The 13746-nt window shown below is 45.8% G+C and overlaps 1 protein-coding gene across 2 annotated transcripts in view; it reads left to right on the top strand.

The window, feature by feature from the left end:
- The window catches only part of GMEB2 (glucocorticoid modulatory element binding protein 2), a 38454-nt gene extending 26991 nt beyond the window's left edge, over nt 1–11463 (top strand). For both annotated transcript variants that reach the window (XM_034786858.1, XM_034786859.1), the window contains 6 exons: nt 48–151; nt 2447–2604; nt 4532–4603; nt 5533–5670; nt 8948–9070; nt 9357–11463. In XM_034786858.1, coding sequence (XP_034642749.1) covers nt 48–151; nt 2447–2604; nt 4532–4603; nt 5533–5670; nt 8948–9070; nt 9357–10006 — 1245 coding nt within the window. In that variant the 3' untranslated portion in view covers nt 10007–11463. The remainder of the gene's footprint in view (nt 1–47; nt 152–2446; nt 2605–4531; nt 4604–5532; nt 5671–8947; nt 9071–9356) is intronic.
- The last annotated feature ends 2283 nt before the right edge of the window (nt 11464–13746 follow it).

The following is a 13746-nucleotide window of genomic DNA, read 5'->3' as shown; positions in this document are numbered from 1 at the left end:
CATTTTTCCTGCTGCGTCACACCATGTTGCATTTCTCCCCTTTGCAGTATGATGATCACCTAATTAGTCCCAAAGAGTTTGTCCACTTGGCTGGCAAGTCAACCCTGAAGGACTGGAAGCGAGCAATCCGGATGAATGGGATCATGCTCAGGTTAGTCTTTTTGCTTGCTTGTATATGTGCATGGATGGCCATGGTTTCTTCTTTCTGGGAGAATCCCGGAGGATGTGCCGCATGCTCTGATACAGCTGTTAAGCGACTGAGTGGATATGTGTGCCACTGAATACACTGAAAATTTGTCCGAATAACTGTCTATCCATCCAGTGATCAGGTTTATGTAAGTGTTTTCCTTGTTGCAGGTAGGCAGAGGTGGTTAAGAAATGAGGGACTGTCACTACCTGTCATAGTCCCAGGGCAACAATGTGATATGCAGCTGCCTCTAGGCGGTGCGTGGCAGTTATGTAACAGCCACACAGCAATAGCGCACAACCGTTTTAGAACAGGAAGTAAAGAGAATACACTATCCAGTTGGAAATGCAGGGGAGATTTGGAAAGGCAAACGTTAATTTCCTTATCTGGAACTTGACGAGGACTAAAACCCCATCTCCTCTTACAAATAGAGTCATGAGATCTTTAATGGCCACAAGTTGTCAGACTGTGCTGTTTACATCTCTTCTAAAAGACTGAACTTGTGCAGCAGAGCACTCCTGAACACCATTCCAGAGCATTGGTTCATCACTGATTGAGAGAAGAATGCCACCTACTGAATCCGCACTCCCTGCTGCATGAGATTAATCTAGCCATACTGTTAGGTTATGTCTGTCTTAAACCACTTTTTTTGCCAAAATGCTTATTTGTACCTTCCTCTTCTCTGGCCTTGACTACAGAAATTCCTTTCCTTATGGTCTCCAAGAGCACCAGCTCGAGACGTCTGTCTGACCAAAATCCACTTGTTTCTTCATCCATAGTCAGAAGCAAAAAGAAATCCTCCCGTACCGCAGAATTGTCAATGGCTCCACACTCCTTTCATAGCAAGGCTGCCCCACCCCCTGAGCTCCTGCAATAACACAAACTGCTCTCGTATTCTTGTTAATCAGCTTTTACTCATTGGTCGTTGTAACCCCATACATCAGTGTTTTGGCAAGGCTGCTCTTCTGAGGAACAAAACCTGTTTACAAAGGATGTGTGAGGGCCAGCCCAGTAACCTAGTGGCAAACAGAGCCCAGCAATCCAAGATGTTGTCTCCAGCCAGCAGAGGCTCAGAGTACTATAGAGGCAGCATGCTCACTACCTGGGGGTGAGGAGACCATCTGTGCAACTTTGCCAATGTCCTTTTGCTGAGCTGAGATGCCTCAGTTTTAGATTCCAAAAGGAGCGACATCCAGCCCTTCTTTACACTGAGGGAGAGTCTCCAGGATGCGGGGTAGATGAATGGGTGATAAAGGGAAACCAACTTCCTGCTATTTCTCTGTTAATTTGAGGTGGTCATTGTGCCATACTTTATAGAGGTTCTGTGATGATGGGGGCATGTGTTGGCATTAGATGACCAGATTAAGATCTTCCTTTGTCCTTCGCTCACTCCTCTTCCTGTTTGATAACTAAGCCTGGAGTTTGTCAAAAGAAGCCTATTGTGGCTTAATTTCCACTTTCTCTCCCTTCCTCAGCTGAGCATATTATCTTCTAACTGACCCCTCCGTGGGGCATTCAGCCAGTAGGCAGAGAACTCTGTGTGCTTGAACCTGGTTCCCAATAAATCTGACTGACTTCTCCATCAGCGCTTCTAACCTCCTGCTTATCAACTCAGGGACACCCACCATGCTTCCTGTATTCAAAGTGCTGGCATATATCTGTGAATGTGGATATTCACACAGTTTTGCCCTATTCACAATGTATTAGCATGCTATTCAGCTCTAGTGAGTGGTATAGTTGCTAAACTCACATGTAAAGGCTGTATAGAAGGGGATTAAATGCTCGTCTTGTTGGTAAACAATTTTTCCCCTCTCTTCCTGTTAGAGTGGACTTTCTTACTCACACACTCACACTCGCACTGTCATTTATGGGCCACTAATTTGGTTCATGTTCCCAAAAGAATTGGATAATAGGGAGAAAAGAGAAGCAACTCTTGGCCCATTACCTCTGCCAGTCCCTCTGATCTTTACTGGCCCCTTGAGCAGGAGTCCTGAGGGCACTTCAGCAGTTGATTATCCTGCAGGGCAATCTCATGTTCTGTTTCCTCTCCACCAGGCCAGTCAGAATCGTCTTAAATTTAAGGGAAAAGAAGGGCAGAAGCTGAAGTGCAGAGTTAATTCGTGCAGGGTTTTGAGAGGTTCACATGTTTGAAATGCAGTTAAAAACTTCAGAACGGGAGCTGTTTTTCAGTTATCTGTCTCACTGAGTCTGTGACATACTGATACAAGTGTGTACTCACGCTCATTCCTTGTGCTGCAGGAAGATCATGGACTCTGGAGAGCTGGATTTCTACCAACATACCAAGGTCTGTTCAAACACCTGCCGAAGCACTAAAATTGACCTGACCGGAGCCAGAGTGTCTCTGACCAGCCAGACGTCAACAGAGTATATTCCTCTCACCCCTGCCTCTGCAGACGGTATGTTGAGTGCTTTCCACAGCCCTCACTACTGGGGCTCTTTAAGAGTCAAAGCTTAATTACTGCTTCCTTATGAATGCAGTTACTGTTGTCTCTATCATGTTTTTTCTTGTTACTTTTTTCCTCCTTCACTTCTCCCCCTCCCCCTGTTGCTGGGTCTCCCATGTTGGAACTATGCAGAAGCAGCCATTGTAACGCTGCATGGCAGAGCCGTGGCTGCCTGGAAGGAAATCACTTGGGTAATCTGTAAGAATGATATTCATTCTAAAGAGTTACCCATACTGCATCCTGGCTTACTAGGAGCTGCATAGCCAAGTAGTGACCTCCAGATAATCTGCAGGAACGCAGTAGTCCCACCGTGATGTGGTCATCCGTCAGCGCCAGCATCTGATCAGCTGCTAGCTGTCCTCCATGTTCATGGCAGTAGGCTGCAGAGATGAGCATGATTCCTTTGTCACAACATGCTGGATTTGGGGCCCCTTTTATGGCAACTGACTTCCTTCTGAATAATTTAGATATTTTCATTTAAGGCTCCGTTTCTGAATTATTTATTGCTTTGTCTGATGAAAGATTAAATGCAGCCATGGAATGCTACGAATTTCTATCAGATCTCACACAAATAGGTTACAACAATGAATTTAAAAGGACATTGCTTTAGAGTTTAAGTTCTGAATTTGATTTGCCTTAAGCAGGGAATGTTCTGTGGAAATGTGCTCCTATTTCTAAATACTTATATTTGCAAATCCTTTTGCCACTGAGAACTTAGGGGGAAAAAAAATCTGATAACCACAGATTTTGCAGGAGAAAAGCAAAAATTGTTTTTGTACCCTTGTGCTGGATCTGCCCAGAGCATTTAACAATTGAATTCCATGCTTTGGGCTAGTATTTATGGTTGCTGTACATGTGTAACCCATTGTTTATTTCAGTGGTAGTTCCACCCCACAGCGTGGCTCTAACCCTTGTCGCTGTGAGCAGTTTTATTAATATAATCCAAGATGTTAACGTGCAAACCAGGATGTTTCCTCACTGTGGGTGTCAGGCTGTATTTGGCACAAGTGGGAAAAACCAAATTTGCAGAGTGGAAGGAACAAACTCCTCAGGGAAAGAATTATTTGAAAACTACAGAATGTTACAAACTGCTCGTCTTTCAGGAGAGCATTCTAGTGCTCCCAGAATGATCACTGCATCTCTGGCCCAGATTTTAAGCTGTACAGCTCCTGCATGCAGCTTGACATCCTCCTGGCAGCTCAACTGACACGTGACTCCTTCATCTCCCTAGTAACAGTACCATAGAGATTGGAAAGGGCTGTGGAGAGCAGAGATCACATGAGTGGCTGGGCGGGAGTATGATCACAGTCATATACGCTGGAGGCAGCCAGGGTAGAACAGTATCCCAGTGTGTATTATCTGTAGGAATGACTGGGTCAGTTCAGTTTTCAGGCCTGTCAAACCACAGGTCAGAGGCAGACTCTTAAGAATTTTGTGTCTCTTCCATGTCCTGTAGATTGGCAGCAAGCCAGGTAATTGCCCTGAACACTTACCAGACCAGATACAAATTCTACTTGCCAGCCCTCTGTTACATTAATTTTTCTATTATGATTATAATAAAGAAATTACTCTCCACGATGCAAAGAGAATTTTGCAAGAGTTGTGTAAATAGTGCCCAGGTATTGCCCAGCTGTATGGAAAGTAAGCAAAGTAAACAATGGTCTCATGTGACTTTTAATCCCACTTCAGAGTCTCTGTTTGCTTGGCTTTCAGCTGGAGGAGATAAGTTCATACAGTATTGAGTACTGCATGGACTTGCCTGTTTTCTTGGATGTAACATAGTGAGTGGGTGTATAATGCAGGGACAGTCTGACGCTATGTGGCAAGACTTGTGAAGCCATGACTTGTGTTTTCTTTTCCTTTTCGATCTTGGTTGCAGTAAATGGATCTCCTGCTACAATCACCATAGAAACTTGTGAGGAAGCCAGTGATTGGACCACTAGCATTGGAGGTACAGTTCAGGAAAACCACAAGACACAATGCTGTCAATATCTCCTGTCATATTCCATGTGAGCTACCTATATTGAAAGGGATGTAGGGGGAGAAGGTTGAGGAGAAAGAAAAGATAGGGTGAGTAGGAAAACTGTTTCTGCCTGTAGGTGTTCCCGTACTCAGCTGCCTGATCTTCATGGTATTTATTTGCCATAGCTTTAGATTATTGTAGTGTAGGACTAAGTCCTTTGTGTTTGCAGTGTGGCCACAAAGTCGTCTTGGCATGAAATTGCTTCCAAGTATCAGAATACCCAAGCATGGGTCAAATTCTGGCCACTGCCCTCAGAGGAACCTGGGTGTGAGTCCTGAGATTTCTCCCATGCGTCTCTGATTCAGCAGAATTAGGGAGGATCACGGAGGATAACATCTGACACCCAAATGGGATAGGGATTTGTGGTGCTGCATCCAGTTGCCTGTGCTGGGTTGTGGAAGAGAAGTGAGTGAGACTCCTAGGAGGAGCTCTGCCTCAGTCCTTCTGGCTCAGGGTTCAAAGTGACTCACAGGATTTTTCTGCAGCTTCTTTGCCCTGTTGGGCAGCATCAGTCCTGTGTGATATGGGGAATGGGGGGGGGGACTATTATGGGAAAGTATGTTCTTCCTTGAAAGCTACGCAATTGACTTGGCTTTTCCCCCATTGCCTCGGGATGCCTGTTCATACTGGGTTTTGCCCCATCCCCACCTGCCTAGAGGTAGAATGTCCTCTGCTTCAAACCCCATCAGAGCAAAGTCTAGGGTGAGCTCCTGCCTTTCGATAGGATTGCTGGATGTGCACACCCCTTTTACCTCACAATAAGGCATGGTGATATATCAGTCATTCAGCCCCCCCCCTCCCCCCACTGCCTTTTCCTGGTACTCTGAGGTTCTCTCTTGTGCTTGCTGCTCCCCCAGATGACACATTTGCATTCTGGCGAGGTCTGAAGGATGCAGGGCTGCTGGAAGAAGTGATCGAAGAGTTTCACCAGGAGCTTGTGGAGACCATGAAGGGCTTACAGCAGCGGGTCCAGGATCCTCCCTTACAGCTCAGTGGTAAGAGCCTAATTGCAGGAGCTAATAAGCAACATCTTTGTGTCTTGTTTATTATTATTATTATTATTATTAAATGGCAAAAAACCTTTGTGAACGCAGAGTTAAGGTTGCTGGGTGATAGCTCATGCCCTCTCAGAACGTCGAGTTCAGCAAAACTCGGTCTTCTGAAAACCAGGAAATACAGTTAAGGTAAATGCCCACACAGCCTTAACTCTTCCCTCCTTGAGCACTGCCCCACAGCACCCATAACACACTCCCACTCTGCCTTGTTACTGTAGTGGACAAGCACTACTTGCGCTGAAATATTGAGACCCTTCTCCCTACAGAGTATCCCATTTGTCAGATTTGACAGCCACTTCAGACCCTTTTACAACCCTTCACATGTGCATGCAGTATGCCACCTAAACCTCCTCCCCGCAGCACTTCCAGTGCACCATCCCATTAAGCCACTAGTTGGTAATGTAGAAGCCATTAACATGTAAGAAGCTGCTCCTTGCCATCTCCTGCGTTGTGCTGCCGTGTACACATATCACGGGCAGCAGTTTACTAGAGGGCCACATGCTCCCTTGGTTATATACTGAGCTGTGTATACCTTGGCTGTACATTGAGCTGGGCCCACTCTCACTACACCCCTCCAGTTGAGATTTCTGACCCTGCTTCAACCAGGCTTCCCTAGACATGTCCATCCAGTTTGCCCCTCCTTCAAACCGGGCCCCTCCGCCACACCCCGCTTCCCCATGCATGTTATGTATTTTAGCTATTCATCTTATGGAGTTCAGATGTTTACATGGTTACCTTCAGTCCCCCCAGCCCAGATCCCAGCTCACATGGAGGGGCAGGGAAAGACACTCAAAGTCCCCTAGATCCCAGAACACACAGGGGCAGGGAAAGGGGCTCAGACCTCTGCAGAGGTGTAAGGCTCCCGCAGATCCCAGCACACACTGAATGGGAGAATTGAGGACTAATCCCCATCTTCTCTGCTACTGCTCACATTCTCCAACCCACTTCCTTCTCCCTTCCCCAGTACCTCCTCCCACCCCTTATCTGAGCCCCTCAATCGCTCTTCCCTCCCCTGCCACCCATTCCCATTTATCCCCTCCCCATAATAACCCCATCCCTGGCTGCACACCAAACCCCTCTTCTCCTGTTCCCACCTACTCTTGCACCCCTACTCAGCTTCCTCTCCCACTGTGCATTCACATGTCATTTCTTTTCTTTTCGGAAAATAGTTGCAGTACCTTCTGAATATTCTGCTGTACTCCGATTACATTTCCCCAAAATAAAAAAACCCTTTGATAGAGGCAGATTGGGCAACATGTCTGCTTTTTTCACTTCAGATTTCTTCCCTGGGTTGGACTTGAACTCACAATGTCTGGGATGGAGATCAGATTCAGTGAAGATTACATTCCCTCAGTAGTTTTCCAGATAATTAGCCTCTCACGCTGCACATGCTCCGTGTAATACCTTAGGAGCAAGAATAAGCACATGAGGCTTGTGATGAGAAGCAAAAGCTTTTTGAAATAGCAATGTAATTTGATTTCCCACAAAGGGCTGGTGGGTGCCATGCACTCTGTTGGGGTAACACTCTAGCCTTAGGGACCCTCATGCAATGATCTGAGCCCTTGTTGAGCTTTGTCTGTGAGCCAAAAAAGGTTGCCAGAATCTCTCAACTTTTGTTTTGGGAGATGTATCTTGAAACCTCCTTGGTCAGACGACCCCAAATTTGGATCACTAACAGAACCCTGTGCCCCATGAGGCAGACCATATTTCAAGGCAATCCAAGTAGCCATGTAGATTTTCAAGCACTTAAAACTTTAAACAAAAAACTAGTCTTAACTATAGCAGAATGAATTATGCTCATTTTGTTGGCATCCCTTTAATTCTCACATGCAGGGTGGGGTTTGGAAATAACTGTCCGCTATGGACGGTGCGTCAGTGGTGCAGAATAGTTTTGTGGCCCGTTTCCTTAGAATCTGCAATGCAGTCTGTGGTAAAAATTTGTTTCCAGTAGTTGGCAAACAGATTCCCACTGGCTTTGCCATCTGTGCACATGCTCTGCTAATTTGAGCCAGTTTCTACAGTTCATTGCGCTGCATCATTAGAAGGTGACGCACCATGTGATGTAGTCTGAGATTGAAGGAAACTGACTGTCATTCCCACTCACACCTGTCACTGAATATAGAAAAAATAAATTTAAATAAAAATAATTTAATATGACTGCTTCATATTTTGGAATGTCTGGGACTTGGGACCAACACTACTGTCAGCTATCGTGTCCTCCTTAATCTTTGAGCTTTTCTCCTTGTGTTCTGCCTGCCATGGCCTTTCACAGCACACCTTGTCCTGCCACTTCACTGAGGGGCAGTGTCACTTTGAGAAACTCTTTGCCCTTCAGTTATGGGATTCTCTTTCCTTTGGGAATGTCTGTGTGAAATTACTCAGACAACAGTCATCTTAACCACAAGATTTAATACAAGCACTGAGAAAACAGGATGAAAATAAAAGTAATTGTTTGCTAAACTCATCTAGATTTATGCTTCCCATAAACTGAGCTAGAGAAGGCATTTTCAGCATTGGTAAAGGGGGGAGAAAAAGGCTTCTAGTTTGTATCCTGTGAAAGCAATTCTCTCCTCTGACCACGCTTTGGTCACCCTTTTCAGCAGTGCTTGCTGTCCAGATAGCAGCTAGCTATGTGTCCTGAGACCTCTCTTATCAATCTCTGTTTGGGAAGAAAGGACTATTGTCTCTTAATCACCCCTTGATGTTTCTCCCCACCCTTCCTGTCTCAGTATTTTAAGCATAAATACTAATGAATTCTTAAGCTCTGACCTCTTGCATTATCTTAAAACAGATTTGGCTACGTCACTTTAGCGCAGCGGTTCTCAAACTTCATTGGAACGCAACCCTCTTCTGACAACAAAAATTACTACACGACCCCAGGAGGGGGACTGAAGACTGAGCCTGCCTGAGCCCCACCGCCCTGGGTGGGAGGTCCAAAGCCCAAGGGCGTCAGCCCCAGGTCGGGTACCTGTAACCTGAGCCCCGCCATCCAGCAGGTGGTTGGGCTCAGGCTTCGGCCCTGGCCCTAGGCCCCAGCAAGTCTGACGTCAGCCTTGGTGACCCCATGAAAATGGGATTGCGACCCACTTTGGGGTCCCGACCCACAGTTTGAGAACTGCTGCTTTGGCATATCTGTGTTTTACCAAGAAAAAGGTAAATTCTTTCTGTAGGGAATGATTCTTTCCTCAACGATCAGTATCTATTTTTCTGTTTTAAGATGCTGTCTTACTCAACAACATAGTCCAGAATTTCGGCATGCTGGACCTGGTAAAGAAAGTTCTAGCTAGCCACAAGTGCCAGATGGATCGCTCAAGAGAACAATACACACGGGATTTAGCAGGTATGCCCAACTGGAATTTCAGTGTCTCTTCTGTTAGCATCGCTGATACTGTCCTGGAGTTTTTCTGTGTAGGAAAGTAGATTTTTTTTTTTTTTTTTGCTAAGCCAATGCATGCTAGATCAGTTTAGCTTGGAATGATGCTAAAGAATTCGCTACATTGCCTTGGTTATTGTACTTCAGTTGTTACTATGCTGTTAAAACTAGGAAGATGGCCACTGGGAAGCTTATGCTAGGTGGAGGTTGGACAGTACCCGTACTAACATTCGTTACGGTCTCTTGTGTTTAGCATTGGAGCAGCAATGTGACGAGCACCGCAAGCGAGCAAAGGAGCTGAAGCACAAATCGCAGCATCTCAACAACGTGCTGATGACTCTGACTCCAGTCTCCATCCCAGCACCTTTAAAACGCCCCAGACTTACCAGGGCCACCTCTGGGCCAGCTGCTATCACCTCTCAAGTCCTGACCCAATCAGCACAAATTGCCTTGGCCCCAGGAGTACCCGTCTCGCAGCTTGCCAACCTCCCTCTCAGCAAAGTGGTGTCTGCCCTTCCAGCCTCAGTGCTTGGGAAAAGTACATCTCAGGCTCCCTCAGCCAGCTCCCCAGCCTCTCCGTTATTGGGAGGATACACTGTACTGGCTTCCTCAGGCTCTAGTTTCCCCAACACCGTTGAGATCCATCCCGATGCTTCCAACCTGACAGTCCTCAGCACGGCAGCCATACAAGATGGCAGCACTGTGGTGAAAGTGGTGAGCCCTTTTCAGCTGCTCACCCTCCCGGGACTAGGCACCACCATACAGAACGTAACACAAATGGCTCCCAGCGGGAGCACGATTGTGACGGTGCCGTCGAGCGCCGTTGAGGATGCCACGGCGTCGGACGAACACACCACCACCATCGAGGTGACAACAGTGGCAGAAGAGCCAGAGCAGAAATGAAAAGGGGACTTGCCTGGAGGGACATTTTTTTTGTGACGTACTCTGGCTTGAGCTGCCTTTTCTCTGCCTGCGCTGAGGGAAGAGGGAACAGTATAAAGAGGGCACAGGGAATTGAGACTCTGAGGTAGATTGGCTAAAAGGAGTAATAATGAGGTTTGAGCCAAAGAAAGGGAAAAAGAGAGACCCCCCCAAAAAGGGGGGGGAAATGAATCGCACTGACCCATTAACCAGTTTACATATAAAACTTTCCTCCCGTGTTTTCCTGGAACACATGTTATCTTCATGTCTAGTTCACTAGCTCTGAATCGTCTCTAGACATCTCAGCTGGAACAGAGTGTCAAGAGAAGCAGATGTGGGCAGGGCCTGAGAACAGGGAATGAGCAGAAAGTAGCAAAAGGTTTAAGGAAACAATAGATGATGAGGCATTTTACCAGAACCTAAGGGGTAAGTGGCCAAGGGGCACTCCTGAGTTCTGGCATGAATCAATACTGCATGTAGGCCAACAATACTAGGGAATCTGCTGCTTCCCCCTCACAGCAGAGGGCAGTTTGGGAAGCTGGTGTTTTGGAGAGTGGGCCGGTACAGAGTGCATAACTGGGCATGAAGAATGTGCATGACAGTTGAGGTAAAGCAGCCTTGGACCAGGGAAGGTCCTCTGATGTGTGGCAGTCACAGGGCTGATCCAAGTGACCCTTGTTGCTGGTTTCTGCACATAATGTTGGGTTTGGGTAGTTAAATGCAGTATCTCAATATTACCAAATGTGCAGTCTCCTCATTGTGAGCGAGATGCTGGTCTCCCAAGTCTGATCATTTAGAGGGGGAGGGGGGGACAGTTATTAAAGCTTTTGATTCCATCTAGGGACAGGTGTGAAAAATCTGTATCTTCTGAGGATTTAGGGTCTCCTCCTGTTTTCTCAAAAATCTGTTATTTTGGGTTTTTTAAAAAAAGGAAACTCTTGTGGCCCTTCTGGTTGTGAAGATGATATCCAGGGGCACAGTTGTACTGTTGAGTATGCAGAGAAAACAATTAAATAATAGCAGTAAGAGACATCTGAACTTCTTCCATCTTAGCAGGTGTTAACTGTGGAATCTAATCGTCTCCATGTCTCTGCTAACCTCTTATCAGAAGCATCTAGCCAGTGAGCCTTATCTAGTGTGGCTGGGTGTTCTTGTCCCCTCCCAATGTGTCCAAAAGGATATTTTGTGGGCTGCAAGGTTTGAATATGCAAATAGAATATTCAGATATCAAATACTCTTTTGATTATTCAGCTCGCTGAGAGGTTCGCTACTGTCCTTATTTTTGTAAAAGTAGTGTGTGTGTGTGAAAGTGACATTTCAGCTAGAGACAGTGTTAAAGGGGCTGGATTCCTGCAGAGTGGGTTTTCTATCAACTTGATCTGGCAGCAGCAGCAACAACAGGTCACTTTAATAAGCTAATAAATATTTTTGAAAGAGTGCTGCTGGCTTATTGCATCTCCTTGTCTGTGTCTGATTGTTACAGCTAAAGCACAAAACTGGCTCCAAGAATGAACAGAATCCTCTTCCTCTTCTCCCCATGCCCTCCACACACGCCTGCAAAAGAAATACTGCCAATCCTTCCAAAATTTTGGCAATACACTGTTTCAGGTTATATCTTAGGAAGTTATTTCCCTGGTGCTGTGATGGTAGGAGAAAGCCAAGGGTGCTTTCCCTCACATGAGCATAGACTGGTGTGTTAGCAAAGTGAAGGGAATGTCATTGGAAACCTAGCCTGGGGGCTTGGTAGGAAAGAAACGTCCTTTGTTTGCTGCCTTAACCTTTGGAAATATTTAATAGTGGCAAAGCTTTAGATTTGGGATTAGCATCCCCTTACGCTTTCTTTACTACTGTTTTTTCTAGGCCAGCCTGGAATTCCATATGTTGGTGCTAATAAAACTCTAGGAATGGGTGAAGGCATGTTATTGTTAATGTCTTTACCTAGCATTTTTAAAGGTGTTAGGGCTTTTTAATAAATGAAGAAATAGAATTTGAATTATAGGAGGAGAGTCTTCTTTCTCCTCTTCTTTCGAGTGGTGGAGAGGGCAGGAGTCTGCCAGCAAACAGAACAGGGCTTTCCAGAATTCTAGCCTTGACATCACCTCATTTTGTGAATGAAAAGAAGCTTAGCCCAAGACTTGTTATTAATTACATAAAGGGATTTATTTGTGGTTGATGCTCTTAACTCCAGGAGGCAGGAAACATTTATGACAAAACCATGCAAACCTAACCGACTGTTTTGGATGGGAAGCAACAACCCTCAAAAGACCTTTCACTTTTGTTGTCTCTCTTTCCCAGCTTGGCTAGGAAATGCTGCTGAGCATGGTCTCAGTAATGGGTGGAATTAGGATGCTCCTATGAGAAAGCAGTTGTGCCTTGTAGACAAGAGAGGTGCTTGGTGGAAATGGGGAAGAAATTAGGGTTGGTGGTGGGTGGGGTAGGAAGTGGGAGCGTGCCGCTTGTTATGAAGTTGCAAGATGAAAGACTTGAGCCCTATGCTGCCTTCCCTCTAGTTACTGAAAGGGCCCTACTCTGTCTGGGGGGTGGAGGCGGCACAGTAGGGACAAGCAACAGAAGTACCTAGCAGGTGACTGTGGTTTAGGAATCAGCCAGAGGGATACGGTTCAGGAATCATTAGCTCTTGTTTTACTGAGTTCAGGCCCCATTGAAGCAACAGCTTGAAGCTCATAGATCTACTTGGCAGAAGATGTAAAGAAATACTAGCAACCCCATCCTCCCATGCCTTGAAAGAGACAGCACAGCTATTAACTATGTTGGGGACCTTTCATGTATCTTGTGCTCTCTAGCAAAAGGTGTCTTGTCAGCTGAAATAATCATAGGAAGCACATATGTCTCTTGTGTGCCTCTCACATGTGGTATTTAGCCTGCCGCTTATGAACCTGGAGTTCTGATCAATACTGCCTGTATCTCCAACAGCAAGCAGCATGGAGACAACAGGAACACTTTCCACTGCCCATTATGTGGAGGGAAGGGATGGCCTTCCAATGTGTGGGGAGCTAGTCCCCTATCCCCATTGGAGACTGGGGAATAAAGGCAGTTGCATGGTTGGATTCCCCCTGCTCCTAAGCATTTGGGTACAAGTAGAGGAAGAAAACACACATACTTTCACCAGGAAGGGAAGGGAGAGATTATGTTAAATAGCATCACCAAGCCACTAAACAATCCCAGTGTGACACCCTGACATTATTACGTTGTGACCTTTAAGCTGTGGGTGCCCAGTCAGTAAAAGAGTTGCTTGACATGATGGATATTAGGGCTTAAATCGCTGACTTTTAAATATCTCAGGGTGTATTCTTGTGTGCTACTGTATTAGGCTGTTAAATTGTGATGTCACACACAGATGCTGAATCACTATGCAAATGTTGCAGCATGAAGCTAGGATGTTGCGCAGGAATTATTTTGTGTTTCTGCAACCTCTGTGGTTCAACAGTATGCATCTAGAGCATAAAGAAATACAGGCTGTCGAGCATTAAAAACCAATTAAACCAAATTTGCTTCAGTATCTGATCCCCGCTCTCGCCTTGTTGGAAGCTCTGAACTGTTTAGTGGCCAGACGCTGGCATCTCCAGGAAATCCAATCCGGATTCTTCATTTGTTTTGCTGTGTTGAGGATTTTGTAATGTTTTCCCAAGGATATGAGATACCCAAGCCTGTGAACTGTTGTGTGAGAGGAATTTTTGTTAATGATTGTCAGGAGACTGCTG

Source organism: Trachemys scripta, chromosome 12, assembly GCF_013100865.1.
Source record: "Trachemys scripta elegans isolate TJP31775 chromosome 12, CAS_Tse_1.0, whole genome shotgun sequence".
Taxonomy (NCBI): domain Eukaryota; kingdom Metazoa; phylum Chordata; order Testudines; family Emydidae; genus Trachemys; species Trachemys scripta.
Note: the sequence above shows the minus strand (reverse complement) of the source record. Positions and strands in the feature narration are given on the sequence as shown.